Source organism: Mollisia scopiformis, assembly GCF_001500285.1.
Source record: "Mollisia scopiformis unplaced genomic scaffold LY89scaffold_10, whole genome shotgun sequence".
In the NCBI taxonomy this organism is placed as follows: domain Eukaryota; kingdom Fungi; phylum Ascomycota; class Leotiomycetes; order Helotiales; family Mollisiaceae; genus Mollisia; species Mollisia scopiformis.
The window spans coordinates 490,597-516,342 of NW_017263590.1; the positions used below are offsets into that span (position 1 = coordinate 490,597).

Genomic DNA, 25,746 nt, shown 5'->3' on the forward strand with positions numbered 1-25,746 from the left:
ATGCCAGTCCAGCCAGCCTACTACACTGCTGAGAACCCTGTGCAAAAGGGAATATGTGTGTAACTGTGGGAATTTGATATGTGAGAAAGTAACAAATTAATGAACGTGAACGCTGAAATGCTCAAAAAGAAGTATGCACAGAGAAATTAGTCGTTAGCTCTCGAGGCATCCGTTCATGCATCAAGCAGTCCGCGGTTCCGGGACAGTCGTCTCCTCGGTACCATTCATGCTGCTAAGAAATGTGCCTGTAGCACTCTCCGGCTTTTGGGAATCAAAATTCGAAACTCCAGATACGCCACTATCGCCCTCTTGGTCGTCTTTATCGAAAATAATGCCATGAATGTTTAACCCATTCTTGTCACTTGCAGGTGTCTTCATAGCCTCTTCATCCACATGCTCGTCGAGGTTCATAAGCGCTGGTGGACGGTGACGCATACGGCGAGCTTTCTCGAGGGAAATAGTCTTCTGCTGATATGTTGTTGTGATGGGCTTGGAGTCATCTCTATCAATCGTCGCCTTCATCAGTGCTGCCATCCATAAACGACCTTGTTTGATGTTTGGTACGGCAAAGTAGTGGATGGTAGGCTTGGTGAATGTTACGGCCTTAGTAAGCCCAGCTCGAGGAGGGACTAGCTTGAAAATGAACATCTGTTCATTACTTGGCTTGCTAAGGGTCGACTCAGGTTCTGCTGCGGCATCCTTAGCAGCCATGGTGGTGGTAGCACCAGCAGGGCTGGTAGGACTATTCGTAGCTCCAGTGAGTGTTGCATGCAGTCCAGTCAATCGATCATTGTCAGCAGGAAGGACTCGATGGAAGGAAATATCGATCAGCCCTTTCTCTTCCGTGTCGTTTTCCGAGTAATAGTATGATAAGCGACGTCCTTTCAAGATGAACAGACGTGGCTTCCATGTCGTCATCAGGTTTGGGCTCTTTTTCTTCATCCATCCACTGTAGTCTGCGCTAATCATTTGCTCCTGTGGTGTCTTCTTTTCTAGACCCCGGGTGTAAGCACTCGTCTCCTTTTTAGACTTCTTCCTGGTTGTGGCTTTCGAGCTGAGAGAGTTCATTGTCATTGAGCTTTTAGCATCCGGAGAATCGAGGTCGAAGCTCGGCCCAGCTGATGGTGTACTCGACCCTGTTCTGGAAGGAGATTGCATCGGTGAATCTTTCATAGGCGACGGGATAGGCTCTGTAGGTGAGGTAACTCGGGATTTCTCATGTCCAGTGACTGCATCTGAGATAGCTCGGAGACCAAAATGTCGGTTCGTGATGGACTTCGTAGGGAGCAGCCAGTCTGCACCACGGCCAGTCACAGCTTCAGGAGACTTAGGTAGCGGACTGTTTTCATAAGAACCGCCTTCGAGTCTTGTGACAGTCGGAGAAGGAACGTCTTTCGGAGGGGGCAATGGCCGCGGGGGTGCATTGATGGAATTTTCTGAAGGAGTCCTACGACGTCCATTGACCGACAAATTATAGTACTTTTGTGCAGCTGGAGATGGACCGCCTTGAATAGAGTCGACACTTCCAAATCTAGAATGACGTGAATGCGCAGTCGCACTACGCACCCTTTGTTCGTCAGTATAGCTAGAGTTCCGAGAATGTGTTGCTGTGCTCCCTCTCTTCTTTAGAACATTCCTTTGTCGTCCTTCAACATCGCCACCAGAGAAATATCCCCGGTCAAGAGCCTCTAGATTTGTTGATGCAGGTGCGTTCTGGGATGCATGTTCCATAGTGCTCCTCGCCGCAGCTTTGATTCCAGAAGAAGATAGTGGGCGACTTGGCAATGACGGTGAGACAGCTGAACCCATTGTCCAATTCCTATCAAATGATGGTTGCTTTTTGTGTGACCCATCCTGTACTTTTGGTGAAGCTGTCAAAGCATCTGGTGCAATGGTGCCCATAAGTGACGGAGTGCTATACTCATTGACAGAGCTTTGGCGAGAATGATGAAGATCGCGAATAGATGCAGCCGACGGTCGTCGTTTTTCACCTGCGCCTGGTCTTACGCTCTCCTGAACTGTTTTGGGCGATATTGGAGAGGTGATTGGAGACGGCTCGCTTCGAAAGGGTTGTTGATTAGAAAGACGCGTGTTTGTTCTCGACATTGTCCCTTCATTCATACTCGGGATCCTGGGGAGCATAGTGGATGAACTTATGCTACGACTTCCATGTCGACCAGTTGAGTCTGAGCCAACCTCGCTACCGTACGTTGCGGTATTCCGTCTGGTGGACGATATTCCATTGACTTCATCCTGTAACACCTTGATTTTCTGCCATGTTTTGAGCCTGCGTCCTACAGGACCCAACTCGAATTCTTTCAGAAAGACAGAAGTTTGATCCATGCCGAGAAGAACATCTCCGGTAATCTCCTGATCGCGAAACACCTCGCAATGCTTTGTTTCGACGCCGACAGTGAATAAGTATTCAGCTACTTGATCCGGTGTCCAGACCGAGACTTCGTCTTTTGTGTGTAGATTTTCATCTTCTTCGTCGGTTTCTTCACCGTTGATGTACGAGAGGCGTTGGTCGATGTGGCTGCTGTACTCGCTTCCAGAATCGTTGGCGACATGTCGTTCTGTGGGAGTAGCACTGTGATGAGGCGAGTTCATGTCGGTAATGTGTTCGTCAATTACACTCAAAGTCTCGTTCATCACTGGACTATCCTGACCATGAGCGTGCGCCTTAGCTGCAGCCAGAACATTCTTTTGTGGGCCCATGGGAAGGGAAGTCGAAATCGTAGGCATTGGGTTTTCGGGTTCATGGGAAATATGGGTTGTGTTCAGAGGCGATGTGATATTGGGTTTTTCAAGGGCTGCATGTTGACTTGTCTGCGCCACGTCGTCTGCCCCATTCAGTGGCATGGTCGTTGCTGGCTCCGTAGTTTTCGTGGTGTCTTCCGCAATAGGAGGTATTTGAGGTTGCGCGGCTAGTCCAGTCGACGGTTGAACTATTGGTGGATTCGATCGAGGTATTGAGGAAGTGGGAGGATAGGAAGGTGGTCCACGAGGGGCTATTCTTGTATAAACTTCCAAAAGTTAGTCTACTTGCCAGACTGAAGACATCAGAGCTACCGACCCTCGGGAAACAGTCCACTACTCCCATTCATTAGGTGCCGTCCCAAGTACCATCCGTCGCCAAAATCATCGTCGCGCTCGATCAACTCGACACGGTCTCCTTTTGACAAGCTCAACTCATCCGAGCTTCGCGCCGAGAAATCGTCTGCGTTTAATGAACGTTAGCACGATTTCCTCTAGCTCTAAAGTGAAGAAACGTTGCAGGCAGATGGACATGTTTCGATCTCCGGAAGCAATCAATTGCAGACAACATGGGGAACAAGTGCCCACTCACGAATAACGATGAGAATCTGCCCTGGTTCAGGTCTGCCCTGGGGCTCGACCGACGGTCGGGATGCCATTCTTTGCTCAATGCTGATTTCTCACGTTCCGCTAGGGACCGGTTGTATTCACAATATGAACATCTGATGAATGGTGGGTATCTGTATTGTCAAGGAGGATTATAAGCCGATCTTCAGCAAGAATTCATGTCCGCGGGTAGTAGTCGTATGCGGGGGATGCGTACGGCGCTGCAGTCGTTTTCGAGATTCGGAAGACACAATAGATCGTTGCATAAAAGCCAGCGGGTTCTCTTTGCTGTCGCGAGCATGGGTTGAGCCGCAGAACCACACCTCAAATGTGAGCACACGAGCACAATGAATGAGTGCCCCGGGCAATGATGTGCAATGCCAACTCAGGACAATGAAGCGGAGTGAGTGATTGGAGTCAATGTCGCAGACGCGGAGGATGAATGGGGAAGAGAGAGATGTTGATGATGTAGATGGCGCTAGCCTTATTAGGTGGAAACTCTTTTCGGCAACATCGATGAAAACGTCGTGAATGTCGTTGGCTTCGATTACTTACCACCGCCAGTCTCTCTCTCGCAGGATACGGAGAGTGAATGTTGGGTCGCTTCTTTACGCTTGAAAAGATACCAAGATTTATTCACTCTCCATTGTTGTCTAACACTGTCCTCTTTCAATAATCCCAATCACGCCGATAGTCTCTTACTTAATATCTTCAAGACTGTTTTGCGCCTCCCTTCACAAGTGATACCTCCAAGTTTCCCACTTTGCCATATTCTTCACAATTTTTATTCTGCTTCCTCACCATAGTTTGCTATCTGCCTGCTTGAGTCTCGACCGAAGGGCGAGATACTACTGTACTTCACCCGAGCCTTGTCTCACGCTTCGGCAACCTGATCGGTGAGCCGCCTCACTTCACTCTCCCCCACCAGCGTATGGCTGACTCTTCTCAAGCACAACCGTCTCTTCGATGACTTCATCTCCAATGTCCACTCGAGCTCGAACGATCTGCTGAGAGATGCGGCGACCTCCAGATAAAGACGGACCACCAGTGTCTGATCGGGACGTGGATACCTCCAACGCTACTTTGAATACACTTTTTGGAGGGGCTCGACAGAAGTCATGGATGGTTGGCGTGGGTGCTCCAGTACGCCCAACCCCTCGTACGAGTGCGTCGAGAACCTCCGTACCGCAGGTAACGTCGGCGCAGATGTATGTTACACAGTCTGGCAACGAGTGAATCTTGAGTTGGAACCCCTTCTAACCTCAATTTTAGAATAGCAGCGACGATATTACCCTCCCCAGCCCCAAGCGATGAACCAAGTCCAGTTCTTCCACATACAACTGTCAATGGAGTTCAGGCGGAACGGGGTCGACATCGAGAAGAATCAAGGCGACCTTCCTCGACCACAATCGCTCCCTCGACACACATCCAACAACCCTCCTCTACAGATTTTGACATCCAACTTCCCCCGACAACATCTTTCGAAGAATCGCTCAATCAAGCTCCACCAGCTCCTCCCCTATCAAACTCGTCCCCTCCTCAACTTAATAAATCATTCACCAATTCAACAGGAGTCGCTGAATCACCAACTACGATGACCGATAATATCCCGCCGCTACCCTCCTCAGTACTACTCCCTTCAGATCGACAGCAAGAAGTGGAAGTCCTAGCACATACGCAGACCCCTCCAACCCAACAGCATAATTTTACAGGCTTGAATCGAGGATATCCTCAGACAAACTCACTCCCTGCACGACCTGGTCCCGTACGTGCGCTAAGCCAAGGACAACAAGCTTCGAGACCGCAGACTCAGATCCAAGAAGCTTCGTCAAGGCAAACTCAGCAAGCTCAGCTTCCAAGTCCCATGCAAAGCAACATTGCTTCTCCACAAGCTAATATAGGCGTTCCATCTACATCAGCGCAGTCTGGAGCAAGGTTATATCCTTCGTCTGAAGCATTTCTTGCACAACCACAAATGGAGGGTAGACCCCATCACCCTCCTCCTAGTGCAGCTCCTACAAACCCACGCAAACGACAACGGATTCAACCGGCTGCAATGCCTTCCTTGAAACCAAGGGTGAACCTGATAGAACAGCATATCAAGAATGCTGGGGGCTATATGAACCTAAACACTGGCCTCGAGCGGCCTCGCTTTCAATTACTTACAGATGCCTGCAATCGGGAAGATGCCTTTTATGTTGCGCTGCATCAGGTATTTTGCTGCTGGGATGTTGACCGCAACCAGGTTGTTAGCATTATTGGGTATCCAAATGCCCAAGCCTTACAGGTCGCCTTCAGAATCTTAGGGCAGTTGATTAGAGAAAACGATGCACTCGCACCTAACCACAAAAAATGGTTCTCTGAGTTCCCCAGTCCATTGCGTCACCTATTACAATCATCAGACCCTTATCGGAGGACTGTGACAGAGGTTGGGACATTCTTGAGTAGACTGGCCTCGGACTGGGGTGCATTGTCTAACGAATGTTCTACCAGAGGGTATCCACCTCTTGTGGACGAACTCGTTCAACGTATGGGCTTGCTGTCGCCCATTCTCCAGGGGGTGGTCTTCACTGCAAGTCGCCGGAATTTAGGCATAAGGGACGAAGAGATAGGTACGCAGATGGAGGATATGTTCAAAAGGGATCAACGAGAACATCAAGCGCTGGCTGCTCGATATAACACTGCACGCCCGCCTACAGCACGAGAGGTTCAAGACCGAAATCGAGCGCTTGCAAGTGAATACATCCTTCTTCACAATCAATTGATCCAGCAGAGGCAATCTTCAGCAGTTTCTTCGGGGTCCCGTATACCCACACCAGTAGTCCCCAGCAACGATTATACTCAACCGGGTGTGATGATGAGTTCTCCGATACCTCAACCTCAGCAAACTGGCAATCAAGGAAATTGGAATCAAAATATGCCAAGTCCTGTTGCTCCTGGACACCAGCAATTCGCCAATGCATTGCCCCCTCGACTGCAAAGAGCTACGGACGGCCCTTCGAATTCGCCAATGGTCGGCAGTAGGCCACCAAGTGTGGGAGCTCAGCGGGGCTATACGAACACGCCAAGCCCGACGCTTCTTCAAGGTCTGTCTATGCACTCGCCTGTTCAACAGAACTTCCCATCTCCTTCACTTGGGAGAAGTAATGTTCAAATGCGATCCCAGCAGGCCGGATCACCTCAATTAGGAGCTCATCCCATTGCGCCTTACTACCACAACCCCATACTGCAGCAAGTCGATCCAGCAACACAGCAACGCGTGCAGATCATAGAACAGCAACAGCACATGATGGCCCAATACCAACAGCAGAATAATAACCAGCAGTGGGCACAGAATAATTACATTCAACATACCCCTCCAGCACAGCAAGCGACTCAACAACAACAACAGCAGCAGATACAGCAAGAACTAAGCCGCCAAGTTCTCCACATGAATCGTACCGTCCAGACAAGACGAGACAGCAACCCAGTAGTAAGCCAACTACAACAACAACAACAGCGGAACAACAGTGTCATTAGCAATGGCCATCGACCGCAAATCGTTCACGCTGCACCTGCATTATCTAGCCAGTTGTTGTCGCAAGCCGCTAACGCCGAGCTTTATGCGTACAGTCAAAAGCCTGTTCTGCAAAGATCTCTCGTTCCCCCATTGCATTATGTCCATCCCCAACAGCCACAAAATCCTGATGTGACGGCTTTACACCAGGCACATATCCGCAGTCCACGACTTGTCGCTGCTGGAGTCCCCTACTCGAGCATGTCTCAAGAAAATCCTGCAACCCGATACTACCAAGTCGTTCGTGGCTTTGTGCTGGCACCGACCAGAATCTCTTCGTCAAGTCCGCTGTCGAGATTTGACTTTGCGATTCCAGCGCACGACCTCGCCAAGGCCCCCAATGATATTCTACATGGCAATGGGCAGGTTGCAACCCGAGAGTTCAGACAAGGCACACTTCAGTACCGTTTACGGTGTGTGCAAGCGAGGAGGACAGACACAAAATATACTATTGCTGACTGGGTTGTGGCTGATACAGTCTGGCCTGAAAGTGCTTCTTTGGCTATCAATAAGAAACAGCTGGAAATTCGGCGAAAAAATCATCACGGCAAGGACTTACCCCTCGACATAACACACTTTGTCAAACTTTCTGCGCCCAATTCAACCAATCTAGTTACCTTATCCATCCTCAAAGGTCGAACCAAGATGAAGGAGTTTAACTACTTCTTGGCAGTTGAAATCATTGAGATCCTCCGTCACAATCAGATTCTAGAATTGTGTTACAACAACCGGATACCTGCGAGTTATACATTGAACAAGATCAAGAAGAGTCTTGTGGGCCCGAGTGGTGATGACGATGATGTCGCTATGGTAGTTGGCGACCTCTCTATTGACCTTGCCGACCCTTTTACTTCAAAAGTATTCGAGACACCTGTCAGGGGTAGTAGTTGTTTACACCGCGAATGCTTTGACCTTGAAGTCTTCTTGATGACTCGCAACAGCAAGGCGAAACGTCCAGAGCAGCCATGCATGGTAGATGTTTGGAAGTGCCCATTGTGTGGCAAGGATGCCCGCCCTTACAGCTTACAGATTGACGACTTTCTCGTGTCAGTCAGAGCCACATTGCAAGAACAAGGAGAGCTAGAAGACGTCAAAGCTATATTGATGGATGCTACTGGCAATTGGCGTCCCAAAGTCGAGAAGCGCAAACCTTCAGATGACGGCGAAGACAGCGATTATTCCAGCGACGGAGATGGAGCATTGAGGAGAGCTTCGGCGGCTCAAAAGGTCCAGGCGAAGAAGGTAGTCGAGGTGATATCTCTTGATGATTGAATTTCATGACCTTGTCCAAATAGTCTTTTCTCCGCCATTTTGTTTTTATCTAATATGCGCTTTTTTTCCAGTGGCTTGTATCGAAGTTTTAACATCAGACGGTGGCTGATTGCATGCATTCTTGGATCGGCGTACAGGGTTTAGCATGGAAAGTCTGCGAATTGCAAAGGGATGGAGTCTGGACAAAGAGCTTGGCTAAGCTTGGCGTTTGCTTTCGGGGGTTGTTTGCTTGGTCTGTTGATGTGCGGGATTCAGGAGTGAACTGGACTGGATTTGCTATCACATACCCTGGGCTTGGACAACTCGATGCTTGCATTAGCATTTGTATTCTTTAGCTTATGAAATGAACCTACATGACTACATGATTGCTTTGCATCGTGTTCTGAACCATACCACCAAGTGCAATCAGTATCAGGATGATTATTTGTCTCGCCTTTACCAAAGTCCAACTCTCAATCTACACAATAATCTACGCAATCATCTTCATCCTCATCTTCCGTCCACTCCCCAGCATCATCATCAACCTTCGTCCACTTCCTCCCATTCTCATCCAGTTCCTCCCTCTCGGTACTCCAACTAACCTTCTTCCCCTTCTTCTCCACCTTCCTACTGTACGAGACGCCCCTCCACACCACTCCTGTCTCCGATACCCAAGATAAGATTTCAAAAACGAGTGTGACGATAGAAACTCCTGTGTAAAGAGAAATGAGTAATGATCCGACGACGAAGAGTGTCGAGACAATGGATATTCCTAGAAACGGGAAGAGGATGCCGAGGATTGTGAGGTTAAGGAGAGTTATTGATAGGAGGGCTGTTGGTAGAAACCCCATTTTTAGGTGTTACTTTTAGTCTTGAATGTCTTACGAAGTGTGAAACTTTTTCGATTGAATGACTGTGGGGTTTGATGTTTGCAATATGAATTAATGAGAGCAGGGGACAAAGGTTATAGTAAAACAAAGAGAAATATTCTAGTCTTAAGACGCCGGATTTAGTATTAACAATAGTTAATTAATATTAATACTCGAACAAAGAAGAAGTAATCATATTATCACGAATTTAATAATATAAAACACGATAAAATATTGACTGTTTTCCTCCACAATTTTCTCAACGACAAAAAGTCGCAAAAGGTAGTCCAACATGACTTACAGATGGAGCGGAAACTCGCGTTTATTATTACATAAATTTGAAGGTTTTTTTACTATAGTCTACTACTTTAGTATAGCTGCATTTGGTGAGCATTCGTAGCTTAATTAGTCCTGCTGTTTTTGTTCATCGCGAGCCTGTTGCGCACATTCCTAGCTTACAAGACGACTGAACTCGGATGACATCGCACCAGAATACTACATTTAAGCTATAAACCATGTTTAGGTGGTCTCTAATAAGCGTATAGAGAGAGTCAGCAGGCCTGAGCAAACCTGAGCAAGCCTAAGCCTGCGCTAAGCTGGCCCTGAGTCGAGCATGAGCAAAGGCGGCGTTGGTTACAGTACGAGCTACGTGAGACAGAGAGTTGGAAACAGCCTTGACAGGAGGAAGAGGTGGCCAGACCATGTCCGATTCAGGCGCCAACTCGATGGTCTGGCCCATGACCATCGTCACTCAGAAAAGAAGACAAGAGAATAGCCATGTAATGAATTCTAACTGACAGACTTTGGACCAATTTTCCAAAAAGCATAAGAGTGCGATATCAAAAAAGATCAAGGATAATGACAGTGCAGTAACTTCAGGGTGCAGAGTTACAATTACTCTATCGTGAATGTCAACCAATTACGGGACATTCAATTTTCTAATTCTAGGAGAGAGAAGATTTTCATAAACCCTCCTTAGCAAGCATGTCTGCAATATCCAAGTAGAACGCAACAGCATTAAACCTGCGGCGAGTCAGCCAAAACACCACAATTCACAGAATGTATCACCCACTTCTTCTGATACCCGCCCACCGACCAAAAGAACGATCTCAACCTATTCGTCCAATTGATCAGGTCCAAATGGCTAACCTCAACCAGAGTCCCCTTGTACGTTCCCCATTTTGCACTTTCCACTGAAACTAAGCCATCATTCGGTCCTTCCATTGACTCAACAATCTTATGTGGTTTCCGAAAAGCGCTTAGGAATCCTGGGTGTGCTGTAGCTCCATATGAGAAGTACCTTACGCCTTCTTTGTCAGGAGTTTTTGGATTAAATTCCTCCAGCATGTATTTCGTAGTCAATTGACTGAAGGCACCAGTACTGTATCCCAAACCCTCCACAAACTTGTATATCTGGGGCAGGTATAAAGGTCCTAGTTCCCTTAACATGTAATCGGCGAAGTAGGATCCTCGATGTGGGGTTGCGATTGTGGTAAGGGAAAGAACGTCGACATTGTCAGGCTTCAGTCGAGAGATCATGTACCGAGCATCCAGACCTCCCATACTATGTGCAATGATATTGACGCTCTTTCCATTAGCTTTGGTAGCTATATCTTGACTCAGCTTGGCAGCTCGTTCTTCGATACTGGCAGATGCTGGAACGGTGGTGAGGATGACTTCGATACCATTTGCACGCATGGCTTCCGTTATGCCTCGCCAATATTGGACTCCCGGAAGTAGGTTACCAGCTAATCGCAGCTCGTCGAAGCCAAGGAGGCCGTGTGCGAGGACAATTGGGTTTTTAGGTGTAGCTGTAACTCATCAGCTCACTTCTCCCTCCCATTGCTAATTGGAAAATCACCATAATTCTGTCGAATAGTAGCATAATCATCCTCGATCGCCCTCCCTATATCATTAATCCTCGGATCCGAATCAGTCTTCTTTTCCTTCTCAGCTCGTTGACCGCGACAGCAGCATGTCGAGAAGGACATTGGTATGCATAATAGGTAAGGATGAGGAGGAATGCTGCCGCCGAGTTTTGCTCGTGGCACGTTTCGGAGAATACATCTCGTGGTTGCTGCACGAGCTACCAGATATGTCATCGCTGGAGGCTATACATTGAGTTTGGTTGTGAATTTCCATGGTGAGGAAGTCGCGTTAAAGAATAGTGTTGAAGCTTCACGACAAGTGACAGTGACGTCGTGCATAGATCCCTGCAACTATACATGTGACATGAGGCTGAGGGGTCTTGATAGGCACCTATTTCAAGAGCATCTGGGTGAAAGCTGTTTGTACATTGGACTCTATGGTGTGTGGTTCAAGTTGTCATAAAGCTTGCTTGGGGAAGCAGGCAAAAAGTAGAAGAAAGCAGAGATAACTCTCAAAGCTCTTGAATGGATATCTTCGTGCAATTGCAATTGCCAGCTACTAGTAGTCTATACAGCTCATCACCACCCTCAATCCCATGCCCAAGTCCCCTTCCAAACGTAAAAGCAGCTCAAAGACCTACGCTGATATCTGTGAAGCCCGGCGTCTCTCTAGGTCATATAATCCTTTCCCCAACCATGATGGATCTCAATCCGCGACTTATTTTGGAACTTCGATACGATCTGGGACAACAGGATTGATATCGAAGACAGCCTTCAGTAGTTCCTTGACAACTTCGTCTTGACCCTTCTTGCCAGCCTCTTTGATCTCCTTCATTTTGACCTCTGCTTCCTTATTTGCATCTTCTTCGGCTTTCTTGTTTCCGCTGGTGTGCTGTAGATTTGATTTTAGCAATTTGCAGAGACTTTGGCAATATCATGGCAGCAGATAGGGACATGGGAGACAAAGAAGATGCCAAGCATACCTCAGACTCAAACTTCTTGAACTCATCATCCTTGTTCTTCTTGTAGGCGTCGATTTCCTTCTTTGCTTCGTCCCTGGCTTCCTTTACTCGCTTTGTACGGTCTGATATGGTCAGCTGGTGATTTCGAACGGGATCTGGCATTTCATGGAGCTGGCTCACATTCTCTGGCTGCACAAACATTAGCAAAGATAATCCAATTGAGCTCCCTCAAGCAACAAGAACTTACCTCTCTGAACAATCTTCTGAGCTTCCCTCTCCGCCTACCAAACCATCAGCACCTATCCCCTCCCCAACCCTCAACCAAATCCAAGCATACATACATCGAGAAGGGTCTGAATACCCGCAGAGTTCTGAGCCGACTATATTCCCCGCCATTAGCTCCCGATCCTCAAATCGCACCCAGAACAAACATACCATCTTTAAATCCTCCGTAAAGAATTCTCAGCTGGATAGGTGTTCGTAAAGCTCGTTATCGTCGGACGTGCAACAGTCAACAGTCGAGTTAATGTAGCTCCAGATCCTCGCACCAAAAGCAACGAAGCTCCGAATCCCTGCACGGCAACTTCCGCTTGTGAACCCCGTCGTTCTCAACTTTTTGGGGAGCTGCACAACTGTGATTGAGATCACGCATTCACTTTTACAAGGACTTGATAATCGGACAGGAGAAGATTGGGGATTGCAACAATGTCTCGCACGGCGAAACTTACTCTGGCGGGCACGACGGCCTTCGCTGCTGCTACGATTGTGTTTGTACATTATGGGCAACAAGCTGAGAAAGCTGTAAGTCCCTAGTTTCTTCAGCGATCCTGAGGGAGCTGTGCATGATATGGTGCTAATGCAATGTATAGGCAATGCACGCAGGCGTAGTACGAGACGTGGAGCAACAACGAGTCAAGAAGGAACGCCAGCTCGATTTCGATTTGCAAAGGGCGTTGGAAGAGGAATATAAGAAGGTGCAAAGTGTACATGATGGAGGGACAGTGTTGGAGAAGCCACGGTGAAATGGCGGCTACGCTCTACAAATCTCTCCTCTTTATAGTATCATAAACTGTACAAGTACCTCGAGCATTCCAGGCGTTGGATGGGATCAGGTCATCTTCACTGTGCCGAACGAGCAAGGTTTCAATACTGCATTATGGGAGTCGGGTGCTGATAGAATGGTCATTCTGTCATTAGCTCATCTGTATGATCTCCCCCGAAATCTAGATATGGTACATTAGGGTCTCACGCATCCCAAATCTCGCTTGTCCCTTTTCTCCGCCGCAAACGAACGCAACCAAATATGCAGTCATCCATTTTGAGGCAGTCTTGCTCCATCCCAAACGCCGTGATATGCAAAGACCACCACCGCGCAACCCCATTTCCTGTACATTCTCACCTCTCCCCTCTCGGTTTTCAGCGAACTGAAATACCAGATCTCTGGGTAAACATTCTAGATGCGATGTTCATAGATGCTAGTTCCTGGAACAGCAACTTTGCAGCATATGGGATGTGAATCTGAGAGATCTTCGTCTTATTCTTGCAGGGTCGACACTCGAAAGATTGAGTGGATAGTTTGCTGCATCAAAATTAGTACTCGATCATTGCAAAAGTAAAACGAAAACTTACGCAATCGGAGTCATCAGTCCACAGATGTCACACACATGGACTCTGAAGGCATCCGAGACCTCAAACAATCTCTCCTTCAAGAAGGCAGCAGCTCCGTGAGAAATCATGCAATCACGCTCCATTTCTCCAAATCGCAAACCACCATCTCGTGCACGACCTTCCACTGGTTGACGAGTCAAGATCTGAAGCGGTCCTCTAGCTCGAGCATGGATCTTATCATCGACCATGTGGCGAAGACGTTGGTAGTATGTGGGACCCAAGAATACCTGTGCCATGAGCTTCCTACCAGTATGGCCGTGATACATGATCTCGAAGCCACGAGATTGATATCCATGAGCTCGCAAGAGTTTAGAGACGGAGTCGACGGTCACCTCAGTGAAAGGAGTTGCGTCACCCTCAAGACCTCGGAGAGTTCCAACCTTGCTCAATTGGCATTCAATCAAATGGGCAATGGTCATACGCGACGGAATAGCGTGAGGATTGATAATCAAGTCAGGCACAATACCTTGTCTGGTGAACGGCATATCCTCGTGTCTATATGTGATACCAATGGTACCCTTTTGTCCGTGACGAGAGGCAAATTTATCTCCAATCTGAGGAATCTTGGTTGTACGCATACGGACCTTAACAAAGCGGAGACCCTCGGCATTGGTTGTGATCAACACCTGGTCAACGATTCCATTTTCGGTGCTTCGAAGTGGGGTGGAAGCATCACGCTTGATGTGAGCTTTTGTGCGCTGGCCCATCTCCTCGGCATCAGGGGGGATAGGAGCAGTCTTTCCGATGATGATGTCCTCTCCAGACACACGGACGCCAGGGGCAACAATTCCATCATCATCGAGCTTGTCATATGTACCATGCTTCAGTCTGAGTGTATCGGACCTGAAAGGCTTCTCGAACTGCTCGACGACGTTCATACCAATTCGCTTCTCTTGATCCGTGTAAGCACGGAAGAATAAACTGCGGAAGAGGCCACGATCAATACTACTCTGGTTCATGATCACGGAATCTTCTTGGTTGTAACCCGAGTAACAGGCGATGGCCACAATGGCATTTTGACCAGCAGGCAGTTCTCGGAATTTCAAGAATTCCATGGAACGGGTAGTAGCAAGGGGTTTTTGAGGGTAGTATAGGATGTTTGCCATAGTATCCATGCGTTGATCGAAATTGGTGAGGAAGACTCCCATAGCTTGCTTACCCATAGCTGATTGATAGGTGTTACGAGGAGACTAACCGTTGTCAATAACGCATGCAAAAGTGAAGTCACGTAACTTACCTGATTGTGATCAGGAAATGGAATGATACTGGCGCAAATGCCCAATATCATACTAGGATGAATCTCACAATGTGTCCAGATGTGTGCTGTAGGATTCATCGGAGCCTTCACACGCTTGTTGAGATCGGGGTTCTCTTCCGGGGCAAACTGGTACCCGGCTTGCAATTGCCGTGAGATGTCCAAATCTTCGGGTGTCATAACAATCATGATTGTCTCCTCTTCCTCTGCATCCACATATTCTACCACACCATTATCAATAAGACCTTGGAATCCAAAGTAGCCATTTGAATCGCGTGAAGCCTGATCCATGCCTTGTGTTGACTGATCTTGTTCAAGGCGATGAATGTGGTCCTTAGTTAAGACCAAGTTGCCCTTGTTAGCACTATCGACGTCGTTGTCGACCACGAACAAAGGTCTGCACACTCTACCAGCATCTGTAAAGATCTTGAATTCTCTGTCGCGAATATCTCGAATCAGAGACACTTCGTGGGAGATCAAATGAGATCGACGAAGATGCTGTACAGTCTTGACCAAATGCCCAGGGTCACGATGCACACCAACCCATACACCATTAACGAAGACCTTGGTAGCGTTGGGAGAACGTAGAGGCTCATATTCTTCCAAGACCTCCATGTTTCTCTGAATCATGAATTCAATGATAGGTTCGCTGGGAGTACCGACGGTGACATAGCACATGAGAGCCAGGTTCTTGACGAGACCACAAGCTTGACCTTCAGGAGTTTCGGCAGGGCAGACCAATCCCCAATGTGTGTTGTGCAATTGTCTGGGCTTGGCAATCTTACCATCACGTCCGATAGGAGTGTTGGTGCGACGAAGATGGGAAAGTGTCGAAGCAAAAGTATATCTGTTCAACACTTGAGACACACCAGCAGTCGAGCTAGCAGCCTTCTTTTGATCTCCCCAATTTCCGGTGGCCAAGGAGTATTTAAGGCCATTGGTGATCGTGGTCGCCTTCACTCCGAGAGTCAGATTGAATTCGCGGTTGTTCTCAACGCAACGAGCGAGGTACTTCTGGACATCTGAAGTCAATCTCTTGAAGAGGGCTCGGAAGAGTTTTGCCAGCAAAGGACCAGCCAGATCCAAGCGCTTCTTTCCGAAGTGATCTCGATCATCGGTTTCTCGGCGACCAAGAGCACATTGCAACATCTTGTGTACCATATAGCCCAAGAAGAAAGCCTTTCTAGTCTCGCTACCCTCTGCCTGTGAGATATGGGGCAACAATTCCTTCTGCATAATATCTCGGGCGTATTTGATGCGCTTGTCACGCGTAAGACTTTGGCTGTTGCCACGCTTACCAATGAAATCCAACGCAACCTCTCGATCCTGGATGACAAAAGCTTCTTCGATACAGGGCTTGAGCATCTCTAGCATAACAGAGTCGCTTCGATCGTAGCAAATGTGGTTCAAGATGTCTTCATCTGAGACGACGCCCAATGCACGGAAGACTATTGCGATTGGAACATCGCTCTTGATATAGGGTAGTGTCGATTTGATTGTTTGGCCGAAGCCACCTCGTTGACCGTCCCCCTTAGCGAAAAGTTTGATGGTCATGGAAGAAATAAGCCGAGAACCTTTCTCGAGGGCGCTGCGGATCTCGGCGATGTATGGGGTAGGACTCGGTAATGATTTCTTGAAGACCTGAACAATGTTCGCGGCACTACGCTCCTGGGCGATCAAGACCTTCTCAGAACCGTTGATGATAAAGTATCCACCTTGGTCGTAAGGGCATTCGTTCCAGGCATAGAGATCATCCTCGTCGAGGTCCTTCAATATGCAGTATTTCGACTTCAACATGATAGGCAACTTTCCGATAAAGACTCGATCGGGAGCTCTCTCATCTTTGTCACCTTCCATTCCATTGCCATCCTCGTCTTCCCATATCAAGCGCGTAGGATGTACATTAGTGCGCTGCATCTCCTCTTGCTGTTCTTCATCGAGCTCGTTCAGAGGAACAGGTCGTTCAACAGCCACGGAGACTTTCTTGGTCATCTCCAGGTACAGCGGACTCGAGTAGGTAAGATTTCGCAGTCGAGCCTCTTGTGGAAGCATAACTTGCGTACTGCCATCGCCTTCAGTCATAGCTGGTCGCGACAGCAGGACGGTGCCAAATTTGATCTCATATCGTCGGAGGGCGATGGGATTATCATCTGAGGATGGAGGGGAATTCTGATCAAGCGTGAGTTGCGAGTTCTCCTCAACAAGCTCTTGCATAGTCGTGGAGACGAATTCATCGAAAGAATCGAGTTGTTGAGAGACCAAACCCTTGGATTCGAAGAAGGACTGAATGACCATCCAGCAATCCTCGGCCGAAATATTGGTATCCTCTTCTTCCTCATCCGCGAAGTCATCGTACTCGTAACCCTCTTCGTATTCCGCCATTGTGTATGTGAGAAGCCGGTGCTGTTATATTACGAGTTATGTCGAGGTCGAGGGAAGGAAAAGTCGAAGAAAGGAATGCTGGTGGCGCGCAGGCTGTCACCTTCAGTGACTTTGAGGCTGTCGCCGTCGGTCTGCGAGGTTCAGCTGCCAAAACTAATCAACATGAAGAACCAAAACGTTATGACAGTAATTCAGCAGTACGCGCAGCAATCTGGCAGATTGTTGACGTTGATGCCCTGAGAGAAACAGAAGATGGGGATTCTTACCTTCGCGCTGCAGTTGAGATAGTTTTGGCTTCGCGACAAAAGACCGTAGTCCTATTGAGGCTAGCGTCTATTTCGACTCCGAAGCTCGCTTCAGCCTCAATCTGGAAATTCACCTCTTCGGCAATTTCTCTGAATATAAGTGTGAATGCGGATTAAAATATCCTTGCAAAACGCTCTTCGAGTCTTCTATAGTCTGTTAGAACCAGTGTTCGCTAGAACGTCCTAATATGGATGTCATTCATGCCATTTATGCCATTGACTTTTGGCGCCTGATCCGTACTTGAACGTTCAATTTTGACATTCGGCTTGAAAGTTCAAGCTGCGTGCTGCGTTCAGTTGATAGAGCACAAGGAACTTGATTGAAAGAAAATTCCGCGCTTAGGAATGATTAACAATGATAACGAGAGTCTGTCAGTGGCCTGTCGCTGACATAACAGTTCATGTGGCTGCAGGCAACGAAAGCACTTGGGTCTTAACCCATTTATGTCGGACAAGCTCCGAAACAATTATTATCTGACATCCCAACTGTATACACTTCTCGCCTCCCTTCCGCCCTTTTTGTTAACAACTAAAATAATTTTGACAACAAACCCAAACCCAAGACAACCTTAAAACTAGTATATCACTACATGATCCCCATCCCGATCCGCAAATTCCATCCGAGAACACTCAGACGCCCGGCTCATTCTTCTTCAGCAGATGCGTTGTATTCTGCTTTTCTAACCCGCAGATCAATGTCGATATATAGTCATTAGCCGAGCCACTAGTAAGATGACTCGAACGGGTTGTAGGAACAATTCACTTTGAGTGGCGCTTGAGATGCGGACTGAAAGGGGGGGCTTGAATTAGTGAATATTCCTCATGTCTGCAAGGCATGTTTATTTACGTCGTGAATACCCAAGTCTTTATTTTCCTTTTCAGTTGTTGATCTATGAAAACGTAACTCCTGTCCAGTTACAGTGTAAACCCTGATCATAATATTCGTCCTCTCTTGCCATTTAGATATTTTGCGTCTAGATTCACATGTGCGAGTTGCACACGACTTGCACTTACAAATCTCAAGACAGAAAAAGAACGTCATTGCTTTGTATATGCGGCAAAGAAAGCATTCTACGCTATTCAATTCTAATATCACTCTTTTTTATCATGAATGAGCTACATTACGCCTTGAGCGCGGCTGCGTGGGCTTCATTCTGCAGAACATAACGGTAGCGAGCCTTTCCAGCCTCCATGTCCACCACAGCCTGATTGGCATCCTTCAAAGGTCGAACTTGAATCCAAGGGTGGACTTGCTTCTTCACTGCAAAGTCCAACATATTTGCGATATCCTTTGGCGAACCAATGCAGCTACCACCCATCTTGCATCCCTTGGCAATCAAAGCGAATGCATTGAACGCGGGGATATTGTCTTCGGGAGCTCCGACCTGGGTACCATGTTAGATGCCTTCACAGCTAAATCTTGGACGGAATGTTTCCTACCTGGATGAATTGTCCATTTGTTCTGAGCAATTGGAGATACCCGGCAAGAGGCATATCCGGGCTGGACACAGTGGATACAATCAAATCGAGACTTGAAGAATTCTTCTTGTTCCAGCCAGCTTCCTCGGTGGCGATGAACTTGGTGGCTCCAATTTTCATGGCATCTTCCTTTTTGCTGGTCGATCGAGAGATAGCGACAACCTCGTCGCATCCGAGTGCCTTTGCCCACAGCAGACCAAAGTGCCCCAGTCCGCCAACGCCTACGATGCCGACCTTCTTGCCTGGGCCAGCGCCGTTGTTAACGAGAGGGCTGAAGGTTGTAATGCCTCCACAAAGCATAGGAGCTGCCTCTTCCAGAGTCAGACCATCTGGGATCTTGACGGTGAAATGTCCTGGAGCTCTGCAGTAGTCTGCGTAGCCACCGTATGACTTTGAACCATCGGGGTATTTTCCGTTGTAGGTCCCAATCATGGATCTGCAGTGTTGTTCCTTTCCATCTGCGCATTCTTCACAGTCTAGACATGACCCAGACTGAGCTCCAACACCACAGCGGTCGCCAACCTTGATGTGTTTCACGTTCTTTCCGACCTTAACGGCTGTACCAGCAACCTCATGGCCAACACAGCATGGGTAAAGTGTTGCTCCCTGTCAACTAGTTAATATCTCGATCTCAAATCCTGCAGTGGCGAAGAAACTCACCCAACCAGACCGTAATGTATGGAGATCTGATCCGCAAATCCCACAGTGAGTTATCTTAATATCAACGTCGTCCTCAGTCCACGTTTTTGGCTCATATTCTTGCCAAACCATCTTCCCTTTCGTCGCATCCTTATCCAATCCCAACCATCCTTGGAATTTGTACGGTGCTGCCATTTTTGCTTTATGTATATCGTCTGCCGGATTCAGCGATTCTTTAAGATGATTTGTGAGAGTAAGAATTCTTTCAGTTGCTGAAGATGCAGGAAACTTCGCGGGAGCCATAACTAATATATCCTTCTAGAAAGCTACGTATCTCAAACTCAAGAGCCCACCTACGCAATCGGCAACAGACTTTCTTCTCCGAATCCTTGCTTTAAGTGGGAACAAATTAAGCCTTTCTGCATGCAGAGCCACTTTTTCGCAGATAGAGCAGTTCAGGCCTCTATCTTAACACCGATATGTGCCGGCATTCAATGACTTCTCCAATTATGTTGGTGTTTCTGAGCGGTAGACACTGTTGCCGGAGCGTGCGTGTTTCAGCATTAATCTTTGAAATATGGAGTGATGATGTCGATACAGGTGGCGAATCAACACAACAATTTCGGCCGATGAGAGATGGTTGGGTCTATGCAAACACCGATAAAATTTCGAGCACAAGGCGGAAGCATGCAATTGAGCGGAGGTAACGGTGTTTTGGAAGTTACACATTCTTTTGTTCTGGAAGACGGATTTCTCTTGTCACTAAACAGCTCTTTTCCCCACCTTACATGTATTTTAATGGGAGCCCGGCAAAGTTTGCCGAGGTTCATCCCTTTAGGCCCTTCGACTTTTGTTGGCCGCATCACACTGAACTCCAACTACCTAGTCTTTGCCACTCGAACTTAGTCTTCGATCATTGCAAGCTGCAAGCTGAGTGCTTTCTCGACCTAACTCCGAATGTTGGTACAAGTCCCTGCATTAGCTCCGTTCCCGATAATTTGTAGAAGGCGAGTCCCGTCCATGTCAGCACTCAAAATCGACCTACTGCAGTTTGCTTATGTTCGGACATACTTTGGACGAAAAAAACTTGCGACTGCCAAGATATCTCTGCATCTGACTCGTTGTCAATTTCCATTAATGTTCCATGGTCTCAGAGATCTACTCAGAGACTTTCTTCGACGTTTTCTTATCTTTCGGACGTTCACCATCGAGCAAGAACTTTCCCCTACCCGAATAATTGCCGTTGCAAGGGCCCCCGGCATTCAGCGAGGTATTCTCGGGTCGGGTAGCTGAACTATCCGGATTTTTAGTCGTTACGCGAGATAGCTATGTAGCCACTCGCGAACACCTAGCAACCAATTATGAGCTGTCTTTCTTTTCTAATACTACGTTCATTCGGATTCTCTGTGGTACAAGCTTTGTTCATTTTCATCCTTCTGCACTGCAAATTCTGATGATAAAGTCCATAAGACTTGAGACAATTTTTTTTCAGGAAGTCAAACTGTCGAACAATAGTATTACTTCCTGTTATCCTTTCACGGCGCTTTTCAGTTACTCGAATCCTCTTTTGAATGTTCTTTGTCTAAAATAGGGAGGAAATAGCCTTGGCTTCGACCACTGTCGAAATTGACCGGTGAAACTAGAACAGGACGAAAGCAAAAGTGTAGAATGGTAATAGCTTATCAATGTCATTTCTATGTCTCTTATGGTGTGCAAGACAGAGAATGTCTTCTATTTTCTTTCTATACACTCGATCTCCTTTTTGCATTCCCCCATCTTCACTCGAATGAAATCACGTAGGGTATAATTGCTTTGTTTTTCCTCTTTCTGCTCGTTCTTTCCAAGCATTCCTTTGTCGCAATTATACCTCTTAAACACCTCTTTACTGCTCTAGCATGAACAAGGGGCAATAACAAAGGCATTGATCTAGTTGTTCGGACAAAAGCCGAACAGTGTCCTGAGCAATTTGATCAGTCCATGCATCCAAAGATTCCAGGCTTGATAACGTGGTTACCTCATGGTCTATTGTTCCACACCAAAAGAACACAACAGGGATTCATAGAGCATGTATGAACAGCACTATGAATTGATACATAACTAGTTAATGCAAGCACAACCAGCACAATTCAATCCAATTCAACTCAACTCAACCAAACTCCAGCTCACAAAGTACTCAACCGCTTACTCACATTTGCACAAAAGTAACTTTCTACAGATAACAACAAACATACCACATCTCAAAATGTCTTACAACACATCCAACACCCCAGAACTCCAACCGGAGAACATCTCCTCAGTATCCGCCTACATCTCAGCCCACAAGCCAACCACCGGCCCCTACTTCCACCCCTCCTGCCTGCTCTGCCTATTCAACATAGCGCACGACAAGCCACATGCCAGACCGTTGTCCCTCGTGGAACTCCACCAAGCAGTAACCAAACAGCGCACCCGACTCCTCGAGTTAGATCAAGAACGCAAAACAGCCAACGACGCATTCCAAGACCTCGTAGCCCGCACTCTCAATCACCATGCTACCATCAAACAACCCCTACAAGCCGAGCTTAAGCGCATAGACAAGAAGTCCGCTAAGGACATCTTAGAGCTCCTTAAAGCGGAGGGACGACTGAGACGTGGTAAGATTGGCGATTCTGTATTCCGAGCTGAGGTCGCGCGTATGGATGAAGGTAAGCAGCGTCGAGAGGAAGCTAAGCTTTACATTAGAAATCATATCGATGCGCTGGAAGCTAGGTTTGAGGATTGACTTGAGGTGGAGAGGGATGGAGCGGAGAAGAGGAATACTTTGTTTGAGGAGACAGTGGCGGTGGATCGAACGGCGCTGGAGAGAGCGGAGGAGTTGCTAGGTGAGGATATCGAGTGGTATCGAGCTTCGGTCAACTAAGTTGTAAGTCCTCTTTTCCTTTGTCATCCCCCTACCCCTCTGCGTGTATCGCTCGAGCTAGGCTCGAGTACAGACTACAGCTCTGTACAGTATCTACCATCATGGTATCAGCATGAGACCTGAAAACAATGAAAGTAGATTACCAAAGCCACATATCAACTTCTATGCAACTGTGAACCCAAATCCCTACACTTATCAAAACCAGTGAACAAATCACATCTATTGTCATTATTACTACTTACCCCTGATTCTAACTCTGATACGTAACACTCCAAATCTGCCACCCAACAGGCACCGTCCCAACAATATCCACAACTCCACTTTGATCAATCGAAAGATACTTCCCATTCTCCTTCATCAAAGAATACCCTTGTCCATTCCCCAAATCCGCAATAGTATACGTCTCAGCACCACTAGTTCCCTTCCCCAGACCAGTATGACTCTTCACATACCTCCCGTCAAAGGCACTACTGACATTAAACGTCCCCGCTCCAGCTCCACCATCTGTGGCCGTTCCTCCTGTAGCGTGAATTACCCATCGGTGATGAATATCGCTGTGAGTAGCAGTTGATGTTGTGGCGGTGAAATCAGTGGCGTTAGAACTAGGGTTTGTGAGTGCGAAGCCGTTCATCTCGAAGACGAGGTAGCGGCCTTCGGTTAAATAGCCACGAACAGACTTGAAGCCTTCTTCGCTGAGGGTGGAAGGGTCGAGGGCCTCATTCTCGGGGCCATAGGGGATAGACGGGCCGTAGTGTCCGTATAGAGCTTCGCAGACTGATGCCGCGTTGTAGTTTCCTGAAGAGTCAGTTGATGGTGTTGGGATTACTGGGAGGCTTGGGATGGAGTAGTCCGGCTGTGGTCAGTGTCAGCAGCATTTAGTAATAGCGAGAATAGAGAATTACGTTGTCGAAGTCAAAAGCGCTGACGAGGTTAGACATATGTGCTCGTCTCCAAGCAGGAATTTCTGTGGTTTGGACACCTTCATATCCGAGCGCCTCGAGCCACGTCTCTGTCTTCCATTAGAGGGTGTCTACTATCTTCTTGACAAGATAACCTACCCATGAACAGGATTTGAGAAGTATGGTCAGCATGTTCCGTGAAGACATGACCTCCTCGAGTCCATGGAGAGATGATAGTTAAAGGAACTCTGAAGCCTGGGCCAGTATACGTGTAGTTTACAGCACCATAAGGATCCTCGATCCATTCTCCAGCGGTACCATTGGGAGAGTGGAAAGGGGTGACGTGGTCACCCCAGCCTCCAGTTTCTGAGTACAACATCAGCTCAAATCCGCGTATGACAAGATGTTCCAAAACTCACCATCATAAGAAATCATCAACACAGTCTCGTTGTAAGCAGCACCATTCACCACCGCCTCAACAACTTGCCTTTGAAGCCATGCACCATCCTGAGGTCCGTACGTAGCATGTTCGCTTAGCTCCGCAGGTCCAACAATCCATGATACTTGAGGAAGAGTTCCAGCAGCTGCATCCGCGTAGAACTTATCCAAGCCAGGATATGATGCACCGTACATCGTTAACGGAGAGTCAGCTGGGGCATTCTGATACTGATAGAATGAGTCAATCAATAGGTCGTCTCCGAAATTATCTTCGTCCTGATAAACCATCCATGATACTCCTGCATTCTGGTGGAACTCGGGCACAGTCTGCCAATACAAAGGCTCACAATTCAGTCCCGGGGATTCACAGCCTTTGAAAGGCATTTAGCTTCTTGGTTCATGCGTTGAGAAAGATGCTCACCTGGCCCTTCACTGTTATCTGTGACAATTCCTCCCTGGTCAGGAGTTTGAGGTCCACCAGGACAATTGATTGAGCCACTCATCCAGGTCACACGATTTGGCGAAGTAGAAGCTATAACTCCTTCCTATTGACGGGACACTCATCAGAACGCAGACTGAAAGCTTAAACAGAATAATAAAGCATAAATACATTGAAGAGTTGTATGAATTTCCAGCAATTATTTGAAAAGTGCCGCTACAATGGGAACAGTTCTGGGGATATTCCTGGATGAAAATTCTTGAACTCACTTGATACATGTCAGCCAAAGTCCATCCTTCGGCAAGAGCAAAGTGGAGAGGAAGATCTTGTCTCTTGAAGTGGGTCCAGCTCATGGCAGTATTATCCCAGGCCCACTGATCATTCAGATCTCCATTAAGCGCAAGGTGATTGTTAAACCAGGAGTTGCTGCCACCGCTTGCACACTGTGAAGCAGCTGTCCAGTTGCCACCAAGATAGTTGATGTAGAATGGCAAAAGTGAGGTGGCTAATGGTGACAAGCCATCATTCACTTTCCTAAGATATGTTTGGTAAGTCACTTTGTTTTGAGATTTTCGGCAAGACTCACTGTTGGAATGTGTTAAGTCCAGTGCTAGGATTAAACTGAACATTGGGATCAGAGAATCCGCGGACACCTGCCATAGTCCCGAAGTAATGATCAAAGGCTCGATTCTCTTGCATGAAAAGGACTACATGCTTGATATCTGTCAAAGAGCCAGCAGAGGCCGCTACAACCAAGGCCAACAAAGTCGTGAAGCTTCGTGACACCATCTTGTGCAAGTCGACTCGATTTTTCGCAGCGGGCAAGTGGTCTCGGCTGGTATCCGAGCAAAGAAGTTGTTCAGGGACGAAGACCAGGTTATATCTCGAGACCACAAAGTCGGTATCCAATCAATCTTCTCTGCAAATCTCGCAGCGAAAAGCTCGTCCCATGTGAATTATCAATCCAGGGCTCATGGAGCGGAATCATGTGTTTGAGCACGACTTCAAAAAGAAGGCCATAATAGGCTTCAACGCTTCTCTACCTAGTAGAAGTAATTCCAATTCAAAGAATAATCGTCAAGGGCTTCCTTGGCTTCTGTAAGGGGTGAGCCGAGAGAGCCGATGGAAATTCTCATACAGTATATTGGCACTAGGTAACGTTGCTGGCGGATGCAGCGATCCCCACCGAATTCCAATGTTCTGCATCGTTGAAGCTCTATCCAACTGCAATGGTGGGAGGGAAGATATTGATATCATTGGCTGAATATGATGAGTTCGGTCTTCTGCCGGTGCATTATCAATGTAAGCACGATAGACCCTGATCGTTCCTGGTTCCTGGAGTGGTGGTTTTCTCCAATCAACAACGCTTTCAAGAGCACGGCCTCAACTGCCGACCACGATTATAACATGTAGAAAACCACGCGAACCGTTTTCGTGACAGTCTATCCTCTGTTTCTGCATGAAGCTTGTATGA

General features: G+C 47.4%; 10 protein-coding genes across 10 annotated transcripts; 3 read left to right on the plus strand and 7 right to left on the minus strand.

The window, feature by feature from the left end:
* Positions 1–140: 140 nt before the first annotated feature.
* On the minus strand, positions 141–3,879 carry LY89DRAFT_35568 (uncharacterized protein). Its single transcript, XM_018206962.1, has 3 exons — positions 3,350–3,879; positions 3,077–3,220; positions 141–3,026 (listed from the first exon to the last, which is right to left on the minus strand). The coding sequence occupies exons 1-3, from the start codon at positions 3,414–3,416 to the stop codon at positions 181–183; spliced, it is 3,057 nt and encodes a 1,018-aa protein (XP_018072388.1). The 5' UTR covers positions 3,417–3,879; the 3' UTR covers positions 141–180.
* Positions 3,880–4,377: 498 nt separating this feature from the next.
* On the plus strand, positions 4,378–8,191 carry LY89DRAFT_732729 (uncharacterized protein; the record flags this gene model as incomplete). The annotated part of the gene is made up of 2 exons (XM_018219724.1): positions 4,378–4,571; positions 4,636–8,191. 2 exons carry the CDS (start codon positions 4,378–4,380, stop codon positions 8,189–8,191), a joined length of 3,750 nt encoding a protein of 1,249 aa, XP_018072389.1.
* A 452-nt stretch (positions 8,192–8,643) lies between these two features.
* On the minus strand, positions 8,644–9,081 carry LY89DRAFT_746112 (uncharacterized protein; the record flags this gene model as incomplete). Its single annotated transcript, XM_018221088.1, has 1 exon — positions 8,644–9,081. Exon 1 carries the CDS (start codon positions 9,019–9,021, stop codon positions 8,644–8,646), a length of 378 nt encoding a protein of 125 aa, XP_018072390.1. The 5' UTR covers positions 9,022–9,081.
* Positions 9,082–9,718: 637 nt separating this feature from the next.
* On the minus strand, positions 9,719–11,198 carry LY89DRAFT_683981 (alpha/beta-hydrolase). The gene is made up of 3 exons (XM_018214788.1): positions 10,901–11,198; positions 10,112–10,850; positions 9,719–10,062 (listed from the first exon to the last, which is right to left on the minus strand). The coding sequence occupies exons 1-3, from the start codon at positions 11,028–11,030 to the stop codon at positions 10,002–10,004; spliced, it is 930 nt and encodes a 309-aa protein (XP_018072391.1). The 5' UTR covers positions 11,031–11,198; the 3' UTR covers positions 9,719–10,001.
* Positions 11,199–11,349: 151 nt separating this feature from the next.
* On the minus strand, positions 11,350–12,368 carry LY89DRAFT_683982 (V-type proton ATPase-like protein subunit G). The gene is made up of 6 exons (XM_018214789.1): positions 12,305–12,368; positions 12,211–12,249; positions 12,117–12,150; positions 12,050–12,058; positions 11,891–11,991; positions 11,350–11,799 (listed from the first exon to the last, which is right to left on the minus strand). Exons 1-6 carry the CDS (start codon positions 12,305–12,307, stop codon positions 11,626–11,628), a joined length of 360 nt encoding a protein of 119 aa, XP_018072392.1. The 5' UTR covers positions 12,308–12,368; the 3' UTR covers positions 11,350–11,625.
* A 75-nt stretch (positions 12,369–12,443) lies between these two features.
* LY89DRAFT_781140 (uncharacterized protein) lies at positions 12,444–13,328 on the plus strand. The gene is made up of 2 exons (XM_018222452.1): positions 12,444–12,670; positions 12,739–13,328. Exons 1-2 carry the CDS (start codon positions 12,575–12,577, stop codon positions 12,889–12,891), a joined length of 249 nt encoding a protein of 82 aa, XP_018072393.1. The 5' UTR covers positions 12,444–12,574; the 3' UTR covers positions 12,892–13,328.
* LY89DRAFT_683984 (DNA-directed RNA polymerase II subunit RPB2) lies at positions 13,039–17,426 on the minus strand. Its single transcript, XM_018214790.1, has 3 exons — positions 14,775–17,426; positions 13,499–14,727; positions 13,039–13,448 (listed from the first exon to the last, which is right to left on the minus strand). Exons 1-3 carry the CDS (start codon positions 17,172–17,174, stop codon positions 13,286–13,288), a joined length of 3,792 nt encoding a protein of 1,263 aa, XP_018072394.1. The 5' UTR covers positions 17,175–17,426; the 3' UTR covers positions 13,039–13,285.
* A 1,174-nt stretch (positions 17,427–18,600) lies between these two features.
* Positions 18,601–19,900, minus strand: LY89DRAFT_583501 (GroES-like protein; the record flags this gene model as incomplete). Its single annotated transcript, XM_018209215.1, has 3 exons — positions 18,601–18,864; positions 18,920–19,564; positions 19,619–19,900. 3 exons carry the CDS (start codon positions 19,898–19,900, stop codon positions 18,601–18,603), a joined length of 1,191 nt encoding a protein of 396 aa, XP_018072395.1.
* A 1,854-nt stretch (positions 19,901–21,754) lies between these two features.
* Positions 21,755–22,397, plus strand: LY89DRAFT_781143 (uncharacterized protein). Its single transcript, XM_018222453.1, has one exon. The coding sequence runs from the start codon at positions 21,840–21,842 to the stop codon at positions 22,356–22,358; it is 519 nt and encodes a 172-aa protein (XP_018072396.1). The 5' UTR covers positions 21,755–21,839; the 3' UTR covers positions 22,359–22,397.
* A 323-nt stretch (positions 22,398–22,720) lies between these two features.
* Positions 22,721–25,541, minus strand: LY89DRAFT_683986 (non-hemolytic phospholipase C precursor). Its single transcript, XM_018214791.1, has 7 exons — positions 24,859–25,541; positions 24,542–24,806; positions 24,255–24,378; positions 23,815–24,204; positions 23,555–23,761; positions 23,399–23,505; positions 22,721–23,349 (listed from the first exon to the last, which is right to left on the minus strand). The coding sequence occupies exons 1-7, from the start codon at positions 25,059–25,061 to the stop codon at positions 22,747–22,749; spliced, it is 1,899 nt and encodes a 632-aa protein (XP_018072397.1). The 5' UTR covers positions 25,062–25,541; the 3' UTR covers positions 22,721–22,746.
* Between the last annotated feature and the right edge of the window lie 205 nt (positions 25,542–25,746).